This window comes from Taudactylus pleione, unplaced genomic scaffold, assembly GCF_031769625.1.
Source record: "Taudactylus pleione unplaced genomic scaffold, aTauple2 ptg000127l, whole genome shotgun sequence".
Lineage (NCBI taxonomy): Eukaryota > Metazoa > Chordata > Amphibia > Anura > Myobatrachidae > Taudactylus > Taudactylus pleione.
The window spans coordinates 15,652,331-15,668,857 of NW_028284529.1; the positions used below are offsets into that span (position 1 = coordinate 15,652,331).

A 16,527-nucleotide genomic window follows, 5' to 3' on the forward strand; every position below is an offset into this window, starting at 1 on the left:
GTCTGCCACTGTTTAGTCAGCATAGAGATCCCCACTACTGCTATCTCATATCTATAATACCTCACAGTCCTTTGTATACATCAGTACCATCAGAGAATATCAGCCCATCACACGCAATTACAGCAGGTCTGTCCTGTCTCAGAAATTGCAAGTCGTGTCGCATGCAGTGAGTACTCAGGCTGCGTAGGCAATCGCAGTGGCTAATTTATGCACGCCCATGAAACGGCATTCAAACGGACAGGCATGCCTGTATTTCTGCAACCACTCCCACGTCACCACTCCCAAACGCTCACAGCCTGTCGCTCACTCTGTGATGGATTCCTCTCTGCATGCATAATCACAGTGTGATTGCCGTGCATGCACAGTGCAGCGCATACGTATGCGCAGTATGCCACTTTCGGCAGTTCCTCGTACATTGTTGCAATTGCGATCAGGCCCCTTGTTTGTTTTACTCTGCATTTGCATATTACATGTCTCATTCTCTGGAACATCACTTTGCAACATGACATCTAGAAAAGAGTTTTCCTCCATCATATAACAGAGGAGTTAAGAAAAAACTTTAAATACCATCCTTGCAACATATTTGTTTATTTTTCTAGAAGGTAGGCCCCAGTCCTGGATTTGCAATTCGCCAGCTTGAGAGTGAACCTTTACAGGCAAACCTGCCTTTTTTTGGTAGAATACTTATGTTTATTCCTCATATTTATCTGTACACAGTATATACAGAAACATCTTTTTTTGTTTTACTGTATCACACTTTGCTTTCAAAAGTATTCTCAACACAGCAAACCACTTTACTTGACACTCCATGCGTGACACTACAACTACCAGCATGCATCACAATAACTGCCCTTTTAATTGTCTTTGTAAAGGTATTTTACTCTGCACCACACCCAACTCTGCTAAGGAAAATTAAGACTTTTTTTTTTTTAAGTAGAAATACACTTGGATTTTCCCCTATTTACCCCGTCTCTGACAGCACGCTGCTGCATCACTTCACAAACACTTGCTTTTATTTGCAGCAATTCCTGAACAACTTTGTAGATGCCTTTCATATTTTTTCCTCTCCAACTCAAAAGATGATTACAACTGATGCAGATCGGATCATTTCCAAGATGTCACAGCATGATGGCACCACCTACCACTACCTTTACATACTGCTATCCCATGACTTTTGGCACTTCAGTATACGTATGTGTGTGTGTGTATATATATATATATATATATATATATATATATACACAGTGTATATATATTTATAGATATACAGTGTATATATATATATATATATAGATATATTAATATATACTATAATGTGTGTGTGTGTATATATATATATATATATATATATATATATATATAAGCCTGCAATGGTTCAGTGAAGCTCTCCTGCCTCCTTCTGCTGTCCTACTGACCCTTTTTCAAACAGTCAGAAGTATTGTCCTTGACCCTTCTCCATGAACTCCCTATGCATGTCAGGGAGACTTTCATAGTGAGAGCCATTGACAACACAACAGCTGATCTGTAAATGGGCCAGTATAGAAGGTGGAAGTAAGCTGTATTCATAACTGTAGCATGACTTATTGAGCGTCATGTAAAAACTTACTTTTATTTGTGGTTGAAATTATCTTTTAATATAAGCTAATTTACTATTTAGTAGAATAATATTTTTAAAATCCATCATACATCTTACACACACAGTTTGTATATATATATATTTAGTCAATATCTGCCATTAAGTTTACAAATATTAACAATTATAACTAATGCTGGCTACATACTGGTAGATATATTTGCCAATCAATTGATCGGCCAATATATCTTGTGTGCATCGGCCAGTGTGTACCAGCGATATGTCTGTGAACGACGTCGTTAACCGGCATATCTGGTTGGCTGTGCTGCACAGCTGGTGCCCAATATATCTGCAGATATATTGGGGCATCTTGCTGGCTGTATGGGCAGTCAGCCAACTGCCGGCACACTTGCTGCAGAGGGCACGAGGAGGGGGGCTCGACATGCCAGCGGCTCTTGCGGTCAGATGATAGATGATGGTTGTTCAGTGTGTATGGACAACCATCATCTGCAGATATATTTGCAGATCACTTTTTGAGGAGGAGAAAATCTAACTGCTCCAGCTGCTTTGTTAAAATAATAGACGTTTGTGATACTAAATAATGAGCAAATTCAAACAGTTTTATTATTATTAAATTCACCATAGTAATTGTCACAGTTTTCACTTCATTGCATATTTTCTTGTAAACATAATATGTAATAAAGTCTTAAGATGGCCACACATCTAAAGATTATCTGTCCAACCAGCCAACTAGTTGATTGGTTGGAATGTAAATCTGGTAAGGTATGAAAGCAAAAGACAATCAGCAATTTGCTCCCAAACGCCGGAAAATGGACAAAAACTGTTGTTTGAACAAATTGTTTAGATCAAACGTTTAACAAACTTGTCTGAACGTCAATTTTCATCTGTTTTCTGGCATTTAGGAGCAAATTGCTGATTATCATTTATTCCCAAAAGTTACCAGATTTTCATTCCAACCAATCAACTAGTTGGATGGTTGGACAGAAAATCTTGTGGCCAGCTTTACAGTGTATGTCTTAGTCAAATAATGAGGGAGATGGAGAGAGATAAAGTACCAACCAATTATTGTCTGTCATATTACTGGCTGTTTGAAAAATGATAGGAACTGATTAGTTAGTACTTTATCTCTCTCCAAGGCTTAGTACATCCATGCCAATGTGAGATATTCTATTTTCCATCTAGCAGAAACACTTAAACTTTGGTATCCGTATTCTATTTTTCTAAAACTTATACCACCCATTACTTTCAGCCACACTTTCAGTTTTTTGCCTAAAATACTGGCAGTAACTGCATTTATTACTTACATTACTGACATTAATTACTTACATTTATTACTTACATTACTGACATTAATTACTTACATTTATTACTTACATTACTGACATTACTTACTTACATGTATTACTTACATTAACCCTGATAGTAAGGGGACAGTGAGGCTGAATTACTACATCTGGCTCTTTTTGAAGCTTTCTTTTACATTTTTAGAAGTTTTTCTAGAAATTTGCTTCTCTATCAAAGTGCAACTAGACAATGCAAAATGTGTCCCATCAAATGTCTAGAGAGAGACCCAATCTTCAACTGTATAATTCTGATATTTTACTAAAAGTAAAGATAAAAATGGCAGCGTGCACTTCTGCATAGCAAGGGATGCCTTTTTAAAAGCACCCTCTCTATCTGTTTATTAGTCTTGCTGTGTGTAAAATGAAATCTTATTTTTGCACCACTAGTCAAAATGAGGAGAAAATGTGACTCCTCTAAACTTAGCATGGACAGACCTTGCTCCACCCAAGTCATCCCATCGACCAGTGTAGCCTTCTCCTTCAACACTAATGCTGTCATGCAAATCCATGCACGTTACAGAAATTTAGGCTTACTAGTGCAAATCAAGGTGAGTGACCTGTTCCAACAGGATTTTACACGGCCTCAGCCAATTTGCACCAAGTAAATGAGGCCTACTGCGGCAGGGCACCGCAAACAGTTTAAATCACTGACATTATTCTTTGAAGCCAAGTTTCTGTTCCCTACATCCCTTTACCCTATCTCATCTTTTGTCCTTAGCTCGCAGCTAACTGCATGTAGATGCTGGCATAAAGATGCACTGAGGCAATGAGGACAAAGGAGGTCATTCAAGGTCATCCTAAGACAATAGAACCTAAAAAGTGGCTGGCAGTGTAGAGCGCAGATAATGTACGCTTCACCACACTATGCTTGCTGGCTGGAAATACAACCAGAAACAGACAGGGTGTTTGCTTACATAGACCTGGATAAAATAGAGTTAAAGGGAAAAATATAAAGTGAGATCAGAGTTCATTTTTCACTGGAAAATACTTTGCTACAGAAAGTATGTGTTAAACAAGCTGACATTGATAGATACATTTCTTTAATTTTAATATATGAAACACATAAAGTGATGGATTTGTTATTCAGCATTAAGTAAAATCCACACTTTTTTTGAAGGAACTATTCCCCTGGTTAAATACATTTTACCTTATTTAATTACATCTTCATTACCGTTCAAATGCATTTACTGATATTGTTTAGTATATATTGTGTTATTGCTATTATGAAGTAATGCTTTCTATATATTTGGGTTATTAGACTTATGCTGGGCATACACTGTTCAATTATCAGCCTGATCAGCCAATTATCGCCTATAATTGAACAGTGTATTTGCACGACCGATCAGTGATTATCGCTGTTTCAGACATGCAAATCATCCTGCGTGACTGATAGATTTGATAATTAGTTGGTCGCATCTGGCAGTGTATGTATACACTGATGCAGCCGACCGTCCGACTTTCCCGCTCCTTTATAGAGGAGGAACAGGGAATTGTTTCTTCCACGGGGAGGACGCAGATATCGTTGCCATACACTGTGAAATATCTCAGTGTATGGCCACAATATGTGATGGTTTCAGCTTGTCAGATAAAATGTCTGTAGGCCTAACATTTTATCTCACAGTGTATGCCCAGCATTAACCTAAATATTGCCAACATACTGTTCCAACGTGGGAAATGTGAGCAGACAAATGAAAGTAACTAATTATATTGATTACATTTCTCTTGTTTTTTTTTGTTTTTTTTGCAGTCCTGGTACCTGGGCTAGTTTGGTTCCTTTCCAAGTATCAAACAGGACATCAATCCTGCCAAGCAATGTCCAAAATTATGGGCTAAATATAATTGGAGAACCCTTTCTTCAAGCAGAGACAAGCAACTAAATAAAAAAAAACTTTAAAAAGAATAAATAAATGAACAGAAGAAGGAAGAAAGGACATGAAGATAAGAAGAAAAAAAACACGAAAAAGAAAGGAAACTGACCAGCATTTGCAGCACTTACAATCACTGATTCCTTTAACCTTTTTTTACTTGCAGGACCTGCAAGGCAATGCAAAGCATTAGCTTTCAGGACTTCAGAGCACTAATGGGTTAAGGCTGAAGCAGTCGTGACACTGAAAGGGTGGCTAATATATTTCACGGATGGGTAGAATGCAACTCCTGCTAAACTAGCCTTTGTTATCTGATGTCCGCTGGGAAATAGGCACTCTTTCTCCACGACAATATATTTTATATGACTTTTCTAGATGCCTTAATAATTGCATGATAAGCTAGTCCTGTTTGGTTTTAGTCTTCTTGTTGTTTACGCATGGGAACACTACTCCCATTTTCTCACTAAAGAAAGGCTGTGAGGCAGCCTCAGTGCTGCAAAATAATGGGCCACAATTCTGCCCGTACCGCGGATCTCCTTACAAAGAAGAGTTGTCATATTTTACAGTATGTGGAAAGAAAATACTAAATGACCTTCAATCATTATTTTCAGGAAGAGATGTAACTACAAGTATACCTGGTATATACCTTGCATCATTTTTAGTGTGCTACCTAATTTGGGATGTCAGCAGATTTGTGTCCGTCAAATGATTGCTGAAATCAATTGCCTTTGTACATTTTACAGAGTTCCCAGCTCAAGAATCAGTGTAACAATGGGACATGATGCCCAAACAAAGATTAAATTAGAGGCAAGTGCTATTAAATAATTATTTAATGGGGCATAATTATAGTTAGTCCTTTAGCCCTCCGACTCTAAACTATAGGGCTTGAAAAGCTACAACCTGCTCAGTGCCAGACAAAACCTATGATTTTCCATGTGGTCCCTCTGGTACTGACAGGTAAAAATAGATTACAGATATTTAATTCCCTCAGTGTTTGAGGGCTATTTTAAAGAAAAATCCAGACAAATCATGTATTTGAAATATTGAAAGACAAGGATTTGTAGCACTTATATTGGTTAGGCTACCATTAAGGGGCCAAGTGTTTTATTTATTTATAATGATCGTTTTCTGTGGGGAAATGGGGTAGGCATCCGCATTAGTAAGATAGAGCCAAGACACAAAAATACATACTGTAAAGTACATCTGTCAGTCTGCTTAACATGAGCAGCAATGGCTTTGATACCTTGTTCTTCAACTGAAGTGTGTATGGCACTGTCAATAATTCGCTCTTTAACACATATCCTCAAGATCAAATGTAATTTCACATGACCTACAGAATTATGCCTCTTTTTAACTCATATGGTAAAAAAAGGAGAATAAGATTTTAATACACTATCCAGTAGTTCTAATTTGCACGAAAATATAATGTCCACATTACGTGCCTTGCCTTGAATTTAAAAAAAAAAAGTGACATCACTAAACTTGTTTTGCTGCATTTATTATTATTTTAAATCTTTACCATTTTTATGACAAAATATTTTGTACTCCATAAAGGAAACAACAATTATGTAACATCCTGGATTTTTTAGACAGCTATACCTTCTCACATTTATAAAGCATATCATGGCTGTGTATAATTGCCGCTTAAAAAAGTAGTAATCAACCAGCAATATTTTCAGTATTTTGGTGTTTTTTCTACTAACCTTTCATGTTTTTCATCTTCCAATTAATGTGGGAAAGAGGGAGGGAGCAGGTATGGGTTAAAATTTTTACAAATTATGCAATACCAAGTTTTGCCTATGTAGGTAGTGCTTTTAGCAGTATTTGGTTATTTTAGGTAATTTCGCAGATAAAAAAAAAAAGGAAAAAAAAAAAAAAAAGAATTTAATGTATGCTTTTTTTTCCATTGACCAAAGTGGGTACTGCTTTTTTTGCAGTGTGATAAGGTCCTTTTGTGTACTGACATGGAGAGGGAATTTTGTTTTATATATGCGTATAAATATATATATAAATATATATATTATGGGTGGGCAGTTGGACAAATGCAAATTTGAGCTCTTTATAAGGCTGCTTTTAAGCAGAATGCCCATAGATTGGCCATGACTGCAAAGTGACCCATTTTGTCTGCTGTAATACAGAATCACATACATGTATTCTTAAAAAAAATTATTATAAAAGAAATGACCGTAGTGTAATGAAGCTGAATTATTATGCACCCTTAAAATACTGGAATATGTCAGAGATAAGACTTGAAAATATTTCACTGTAATGTTAGTCTCATGAGGCTTATACCACAGGGTTTCTCACTGTATACAAAAGGGACACACAAACTGCACGTAACATGGTATTGCACTTATACTGCGATTCATTACATTTAATGTTTCTCTTGACTACAAAGCCTTAATATTTATAAGGGGTAAAAATAAAGTATTTTATATATGAATAAATGTACAAGTTACCTTTATTCAGTATAGCTAAATAATAGTCTACCTTTATCCCATGACCACTAGAACAATCTTACATTGCATAATTTTGACTGCCATTTTAATTTATTGCTTCCAGTGTAAAGCAGCCATTTTGTTTACTTTTGATCACATTTAACTATACTAATGTAACCTACATCAGCATTGCTATTCAGAAGTTTTCAAGAGTCATTTCCGTTCAATTTCTTTTGTAAAACATATCTTGGGCTTTTTTTATCAATGATTCATCTGGACTCCTTAAACAGTGACCCTGTTCAGGGAGCAGTTAATTTTAATTGATGGCAGTCATTGATCACTTTACAAGACAGAGGATGAGTGCCTGGTGAATCTCAGCGAATGTTCTTTATTTAATATGATTTTACAAACCCCCCGGTGTGAATTCACTCATCAGTTAAATACACATAAGTGAAACATGGCAGCAGAATTGTGGAACCCTGGTGACCACATCCTCATACAATTAAATGTATTATTGTTCTCACTGCCAATCACATAATGAATAGATATAACTGGGATTATGTGCTAACACCATTTGATTCACCCACTCAGGCGAATCTCTTAAAATACTCAATAGCACAGCAGGAAAACGAACGCAAACATGAACTTGTGCGAACCACTACAATTATAATTATCCTTATATCAACATACACATTAATTTCCTCTTTATTAGGGCTAGTTGTCAAAGACAATCAATATTACAAGAAATAAAGTTTTATTTGGATTTTTTGCACTTTTTAGCAAACTTAAATGGTGTATTTAAGCATAGTTTGTTACTTGTAATGGGGCTTGTAAAATTGCAGACCATGCCTGCAGAATATCTTAATTTATCAACACAAATGCAATTACCTTAAAAAAAAAAAATTACATCATTATGAGGCAACACTGACCATTCTTCTGTAGTAGGGTTTCTCAGCTATTTAATGATTTTTTTGTATTTAATAATTATCCCTTTTATTCTGTAGCTGTTTAGCAAGTGTACCCTTGTGTCTGTAAATGTTAATACATTTTCCAAGTTTTTTGTACCTATTTTACCAGCAGGAAAAGGTGCAGTGTTCAATATCTATTGTGTGACACTACTCTAAGATGTCCTTAGGGTACTTTTTAAATACATGTTGAGAAACCATGCTCCATATATTTTCCTAATGACATAGGCCAAATGTTTATCTTAATTTGGCCTTCCCCTTAAAATAAATTAATGTTAAAATGTCTAGCACCTGTCCTCTCTTCCATATCGATTAAGATGACAAGTTGTAACTTTACCACACACCTAATCATCCTGTGTAAACTTTTCTGCCTCTTATTTAATTGCTTTGCAGTCTTGGCCTCTTGGCGTTGCCTCTGAAGTGTGTTTCCCCTAGAGTGACATGAACTTTTTAAGGCTTGGTAAAATAAAAAAGGAAAAATAACAGTGAAGGAGACTGTACATAGACATGGCAAATAAAAGAAAATTCTAAAATATAGCAATATAGCTATGGGGCAATGTTCAGATGGGCAGCTTGAAAAAAAAAAGATAAATATGTGAATGAATCTGTGAAGCTGTAAGTAGCGAAAACTGAGGGTATTTGTAATGAACCTTGCAGACAGTTATTTGTACACTGTATAGTTTTGTTAAGATTTTTGTTGAGTTACACGTGCCCTCATTTGTAAAGCTACCTTTTTAGCATTTGCAATGGGAATATATTTTATTTCCATTTTTTAAAGTAAACAAGAATATTGCTTGTGTAGGAACTGGACTTGGGTTAAAACTCTCCGGATCCTTAATTTATGTATTAGAAAAATAATTAAAAAAAAAAAGTTTAAAAATGCTGTCCATGTTAGGGATTTCTTTCAGAGTAGCTTGTACTTAAAAAGTATAGGTTGCTAATCATTTAACAAAAATGTAAATGGAGAAAAGTTATATTTTATGAAGGTTATTTTGTTGTATTTAGTATTTGAAAAAGTTGGTTTTTGGAGCATTTCAGAATGTTGGAAGCATCACTGTCTTAGTATATATGTGACTGTCCTATAGCAAAATTAATTTTGTGATTGTGATTACATGTGGGTATTTAAGAACTGAGAAAGCCGAGAACTTAGAACAGAACTCTTAAAGTCACATATGAACATGTCCTCAAGGAGCATAAATTTTGGATGTGCAATTTGTAGCTTCACAAGGACTTAATGGAAAGAGATTGCATAGGACGTATTCATCAGTTACACTACCCATTTTTCTTTACTTTAAATTAAACTGTGGTCCGTGAAGACAAAAGCCAGATGGGAACACCCTGTTATGTTGATGGATAAGGGATGAGATGTATGGCTTTCAGATTCTTGTGAATTGGGAGTAACATCTGTACATTTTAAAAATATTTTACAAGAATAAAAAACCTGTAGAAATTATCCCATATTCATTGTACAGTATTCTTGGTTAATGAAACAGCTCTATAATGTTGCTGGGAGTTAGGCCCCAAGCATAGTTTACATGTTCCTGTCAAGGGTCTTTTGTTGACATTAACCAGCTGCATGCTTCCTGGACATTTTTTTATATTCCATAGTAAGAGATTTAAACGTGCAGGCTAAGCTATTTCAACAGGTGTAGTTGAACATAATACTCCATTTGAATTGAAGGAACTACAAACTTTTTCCTTCAGAATTGCACTTTCTGCTAGTTTCCCTGTCCTCTATTCCCTTCTCCACAACATTATTGTGTAGGCAATGTGGGAGCAGTGCAGTTGGTACTTAACATGGACAACTGTTTTTGCCCTTTTGCCCCGTCACAATAACCCTTGCATCAGACAAATGTATTGCCATGACAACTCTTTGTATTGTTTCCACACCACAACTGTCAGTCACGTTTTTAATACTTAAAGGGGGACAAAATAAATAGCTGGAGACGGTCAATTTTTACATATTTTGTTGCAATTGATTTCCTTCAATGGTTGTAAGTAGTTTTTCTATGATAAAAAGGGTTCAATAGTTATTACTCTTTAGAAATATCTGTGTGTTGCATTTCAAATGTATGTTGAATTTGTGAAATATTGAGCTTTAGTGGTACTTGATGTCTAAGCTGTTACATCATCCCAATAAGAGTCCTACATCGGGGATGGCAGCGTCACCTGGTTACACTAAAGCTAGTGTTTGTAGTACTTTATTTTTGACAGAATGGTTTTGAAACTGTGCTACAGGGACTGATGTGGCAAATGTATCTCTTTATGCAGAAGGATGTTTTCGTGTTTTTTTTTTTTTGTTTGTTTTTTAAAGAAGTATGGCTTATTATGCATTTTTCATTGAGGGCATTGAAGTTGCACAGACTGATAAAGTGTTGATGCAAAATGAGAGAGAAAAAAAAACCAGCAAAATGTTTACCAAAAAACTCAAAATAAGTTAGCAGTGCCTGTTCAATTTCACAGTCTCACTGTTGAGTTCAGTTGTAAATATGTTTCAGATTCTCTTCTTCACAGATAAATAATAATAATAATAACAAAAAGAAAAAAGAAAAAAAAAGCTACACCATGTAGAATGTGAGGGGGTAACTCAGTCCCAGGTCTGGGCTTCTGAAAAATGAGGTGTTCTTCATCGAGCTGTTTATTTGTGCTTGTCATATAGGACTTTTTAGAAGCCTGGGAAAAGGTTACCCCCATATCAATGATATTTCTCTGAGAACAACCTTTTGTAGGACTGTGTGTTTCTTTAGATACATTTAGTACAACTGTAGGTGACTAGTAGTCAGTTTATTGCTTGCTAGCTACACACCAGGGTTGATCCATTTTAAAACTTTTGGCACATCATGTACCATTTTACTCCTTTCTACAGGACACTCGTGTAGATGTTTTCCAAACGGTAATTAATGTACAAACTATTTATATAGTTAGGACACCATTTTCTTTATCACTGATACTCAACTTTTGTCACCTTTAGAGCACCACAGTCAAATAATAAATTGTATCATATTTTATATAACTTTTTTCCTTTGCTGTGTTGCCTTCCTCACAGTTGCAAATCTTTGTGATGGATTTACTTTAGGATTGGTTAAAGTCAGTTTAAGGCTTCATACAGAAGATCGCCATTAAGACACTTGTTGTGCATTACACTTAGGGTCAGTTCAACACTCTACAACACCCAATGGCAAACGTAACAAGAAAAATCGAGACAAGCTAAGTGCCTGTTCCTTTGTTGTTGTACATGTAACAGCATATGGAGCACGTATAGTATATTATTACATTGGCTTCTTCAGGCAGAGGCAGTCATTTGCAATCCACTTGCTTTGGGACAGAACTTTCTAGGGATGTCCTGTTGCCAAAATAACTATTAGTGAGTGAAGCCTTTTTAAGAATGATTGCGCATCTAAATTTTAAAAATAGTTTACCAGACAAAATGTATGGTCGTATGCTGAATGCATTTGCAAATTTGCATACTCCTACACAGTGCGCTTATGTTTATTAATCCTTTCCATGACGGATCTCTTTATTGTCACACACTTAGTTTTCAACTGCTGAATTTACCCTATTAAACTGAAACTTTAACCCGTTGTTATCAGTAAATCTATCCCAATGTTTTGTTGGCTTCTAGCTTGACATTAACTTTTGTACAGAACTTAGAGATGCAACCTGAACAATATATCTTCCCAACAAAGGTTGAGTATCACCCGGTTAGATATATCTGAACTTTTGGGTCTCTAGTACAATATTGAGGCAACAAATAACATGAAAGTTTTACATATGACAATGATAAATAATTGAGCATTTTTTGGGGGGGTGGTAATTTCATTGGAAGTAACAAATGAACTCCAATTTGCCATAAGTTTTAAACTGGTGTAAATCAAGCTTGACTTAATGTGATTGTTACTGTTATATCCAGCCTATACTGCTAGCAGCTGCTCATACTGCAGTCAATTACTGGAAGCGGATATATTTCCTATGCAAAAACTGTTTAAACAATAAAATGAGCTATGCTACAGACACCGCTTTTCTGTGTTTTTATTCCGTAAAACTTTTCAGGCATTCGCCAAGGTGAAGTCAATTACGAGTATTGCCACAAGGCCCAGCTTGTAGTATTATAGAAATAGTCCTGCAGTGTGGGGGCTTAAACAAGAAGTTTTTATGTATTGTCCATATTTTAAAGCGTTGGTATGGCCATTATAATTATCCTTTATTTAGAAATCAGTGACATTTTATGAAGCACTGTACATGAAAGGGATCTTTACATGATCTAGTAGCAGAAGCTTAAGGTGAACCTGACCAATTGAGCTTACAGTCTTAAGAGGTGCGATGTCCACTTGGTATATAAGGCAGCAGAATAACAATAGTAAATGGTAGTGCCAAATGTGTAACTATTGTAAGGTAGCAGCATTATCAGCCACCAAAACCAAGTAAGCCATTGGCGCATTGGCCATTGGTGTTCCTGTGCTGGTATGGTTGGAATGAGGAGGCGATAGATATGAAACAAGTAGAAATCTTAAAGCAGCCAGCTGCTGGCATCTGTGACCCTCTTTAACCGTTTATCTTAATAGAACTTGCTTACTCTTCTGGTTGAAAAGGGGAGGGGGCTTGGACTGCACACTAATATTAAACATAATAGGTGCTACCATGCTGAGACTTGTAGTACAATACAGGGGACAAAGAACAAAAGTGCACATTCTGAGCACTGAGAACAATGATAGTCAAAATAATCCTGATAAATTTTACAATTTAAATGGAGTATAAGTGAGGCTCTTAGAACAAGTTTGGCCAACGTTGTTTGCCCATCCACCACGTCAAGAAGAACCCTATAAGATGGGTCCCTAACATCCCTAATACTAACACATTATGTAAATTTTCCCAGGACTTACCTCTCATAGTGCCCATTCTAATATGTAGACAGTAATGTAGGAATCTGTGCAGATGATTAAAAGCACCTAAGGGTAGATGGTGGGGTGCAAATACTAAGCAGAAGGAGTCTCAGCCTTCAAGTGTACTCTTCTGGTTGTACAGAAGGATGTTGCTTTCCTGCTGCTGGGCGCTTTTCTGGTTATCCGCCAGCTTGAAGAAGCAGTGTATGGTCTAGTGTTTTTCTCTAGCCCCATTCTCGCTGTTTCAAGACAGAACCACCTGCTCCCCATTATCAGTGACTGCTGCTGCTAACAAGGAGGCAGTGAGGTCACCAGGGGAGGAGAGGAGATGGTAACGGATATGACAGTTGAACACACTGGGGGGAGATGAATAAATCCTATAAAGAGATAAAGTAGAAAAAGTTCACCAAAGCAATCACTCAGCTTCAAGCTCTCATTTATCTAGCACAGTCTTTGAAATGACAGAAGCTGATTGGTTACTTTGGGCAACTATTATTATCATTCATTTATATGGCGCCACAAGTGTTCTGCAGCGCCTTGCAAAATATATAAACAAATACATGACCAAAGACTTACAGTACAATACAATAGAATTCAGGACAAGGACATGGATAATATACATTGCTACATAAGTGACCACAGCACCCACATAAGCAGAAGAGCTTAAGTAGCCAAGTGTTAGGTGCCCTAGTGGGGAGTAAGAAGCAGATGAAAGTAGAGAAGGAGAAGTACCAAAAAGGTACCAAATGAGGTAGCCGTCTACGTAGGATTACCCTAGGTGGAATAGGTTATGCCTAGAAGAAATGACACAAAATGGGTGTGATTGCAGTGTCCTGATGCTAGGAATAGGGTCCCATCATAATAGTCAGGTCCATGTATTTTCATCCCATCCACGAGTGTACCCGGTGAGGCAGCCATGATGGGCGCACTACTAAGGTTACACTGTGGGTGATGAACCATACAAGAACCCAAGGCATATATGGCAAAAGTGACACATGTGTGGCAGTATGATATACCCTGTGTGAATAGATCTACGTAAAGTACATTCTGCCCATGGAGGATGCACCTCAGTGGAGGTATAGCACACCAGTATAGCATACAGTGGGTGGAAGTACATTTTAAAAAACAGGGAATAGCAAATACAGAAAACAGTGCTGCAGTTCGGCATGACATATATACGGGTGACTGAAACATTTGAAATATGAAATGCACTGTATGAAACTACCCCGCTTGATACATCCCATCCTGGGTCCAGCTACTGAGTTTTTAGATGATATTCAATATATATTCAATACAATCATGTCACTGGTATGATGATCCTTAGCAATACCATCTAAAAAGGCAAGTCTGCTTACCCACAATACGTGTACCAAGCAATAACAAATGTTGCAGTGTTATAATGATTGACCCTGACTGAAAGTAAATTAATTTATATCATAATAAATAACACATGTTTGGAATGCTAAAAACTACAAAAAAAGCAAAAGGGATAAACTTGTTCAGTATTAAGAAAAAAAAAGTTTATCCAATGTATTGTTGTTTTGCTATGTCTTGGTATGTTGTTACATACAACTTCTTAATTAGTTGAAACTTTCTATAATCTTTCTCTCAAGGTTAGAGCTGTGATATCTAACATTCCAATGGATGCTGATTATCATGTTGCTCCCAGACGTGAATACATTACTAAAATATATCCTTAACTACTCCTAACATCAGTTTCCTCATTACACATGAATGTTTTGAATGACAATTAAATCCCAAACTTAAATCTTCATATGAAACATAAAGGAAATATACATAGTTTGAGGTTGACTTGACATTCCACTGTTTTATTTGAATATAGATTTATCAGGCCACATGCCATTTGTTCAGGGCTGTTCGATTCATATCTGATGCAAATTCCAAAAGCTGTCCGATTTGAAGCTGCTGAAACATCCCTGGCCCTGCCCTGTATATTACCCCATTAATCTGTGCATTGATTTTTACATTCAGCCTTCAAGCATATTAGTATAATCATACTAATCCAGTTGAACATGCATCTCATATTATACTATTGCATACTCTATGACCTAATCTAATTGACATAGTTGTAATTGGTTGGGGTTTTCTGTTTTTGTTTCTCTCCCCTCTTATTTTTTTCCCCTTATTTTGCTCTCTCTCCTTTTCTATGCATTCTCTATTTTCCACTCTTCCCCATTCTGTCTCTTTCCTCCATTTTGTTTCCCTCTGCCCTTGTTCTTTCCCCCTCTAATATAGACCCCTTTCCCCTTCTCTCTTCCCCTTTCCAGTTTTCTCTCTCACTTTCCCATTCTCTCTCCCTTTCCAGTTGATTTCCCCCATGATCTTTCCCCTTTTTACCCTGTTTTCTCCCTTTTTTTCAACCATTCTTTCTCCTCTCCATTCTCTTTACATATTTTCCTTGTTCTCTCTCCCCCTCTTTGCCCTGCTTTCTCCCCCTCTTTCCCAGTACTCACTGCTCTCCACTCTTCTCTCTTTCCCTTTCACCAGTTTTCCCTCCTCTTTCCCAATTTTTTCTTCAATTCTCTGGCATCCCTCTCCCCAACTTTTCCCTGTTCTTTCACTCATTTTTTATCTGTTTTACTCTCTCTCCCTATTTCCCTATTCTCTCTTCCCCTCACACACCCTTTTTTACCTGGTCTACCCTTTTTGCCATGCTCTCCCTCCCTCTTTCCCCTGTTCTCTTCCCCTCTTTCTACAGTATTTTCTCCCTTTCCCCCGTGCATTGTTTTCACCTTTATACAGTTCTCTTACCTTTTCGATGTTCTCTCTCCTACTTTCCACTGTTCTCTCCTTTCTTTCCACAGCTCTTTTCTCCTCTTTCCCCTGTAATCTATCACCCTCATACCCAGTTCATCTCTCAACCTCCTACCAGCCACACACAGGGACAAATGTCACAAGCTTTATGTATTGCTGCATATTCATCAACTGTTCAGATAGGTCACAGTCTCCCTGCAGAGAATTGGATTCACTCTCAAACACTCTGCATTTTAGCTATAGCCATACTGGCATTTATAGTAAATGCATTCTGTCTTTTGGCTGATCATCATCAAAGTGGTTGTATGAATGTGTGTGTTTGTATACAGTACCAGTGTGTTTGCATGTGTGTCTCTATGCTTAGCTAGTGCTAGATGTGCTTGCGATTACCTAATTTTTATCAGCACTTGATTTTATCATATAGTGAACCGATCCACCGTGAATGGTAATACTAGAGGCAGCACCCCCCTGCAGTTGAAGATGCTGGCCAAGCTGCTGGAATAAAAAGGACTTGCACCACAGAGGTATACTCCGAGCCTGCAGCACAGATGACCCAGTTAACTGCTGGAGCACACATGGGCCCTGATTCAGAGCCGGACGCTCTGACCAGAGCGCTCGCTCTGAGTCAGGGCCCACCTCCATTAATATGGAGCGTCCTCCTGGACGC

At 37.1% G+C, this 16,527-nt stretch overlaps 1 protein-coding gene across 5 annotated transcripts in view; it reads left to right on the forward strand.

Moving 5' to 3' along the window:
* NFIB (nuclear factor I B) overlaps nucleotides 1-16,527 on the forward strand; it is a 255,877-nt gene that overhangs the window by 232,104 nt on the left and 7,246 nt on the right. For 3 of the 5 annotated variants that reach the window (XM_088472630.1, XM_088472633.1, XM_088472629.1), the window contains one exon: nucleotides 4,685-12,209. The exons of 1 other annotated variant lie outside the window; for it this stretch is intronic. In XM_088472630.1, coding sequence (XP_088328756.1) covers nucleotides 4,685-4,814 — 130 coding nt within the window. In that variant the 3' untranslated portion in view covers nucleotides 4,815-12,209. Of the gene's footprint in view, nucleotides 1-4,684; nucleotides 12,210-16,527 lie in introns of those variants that run through there. One more of the 5 variants, XM_088472632.1, reaches the window with a different exon arrangement.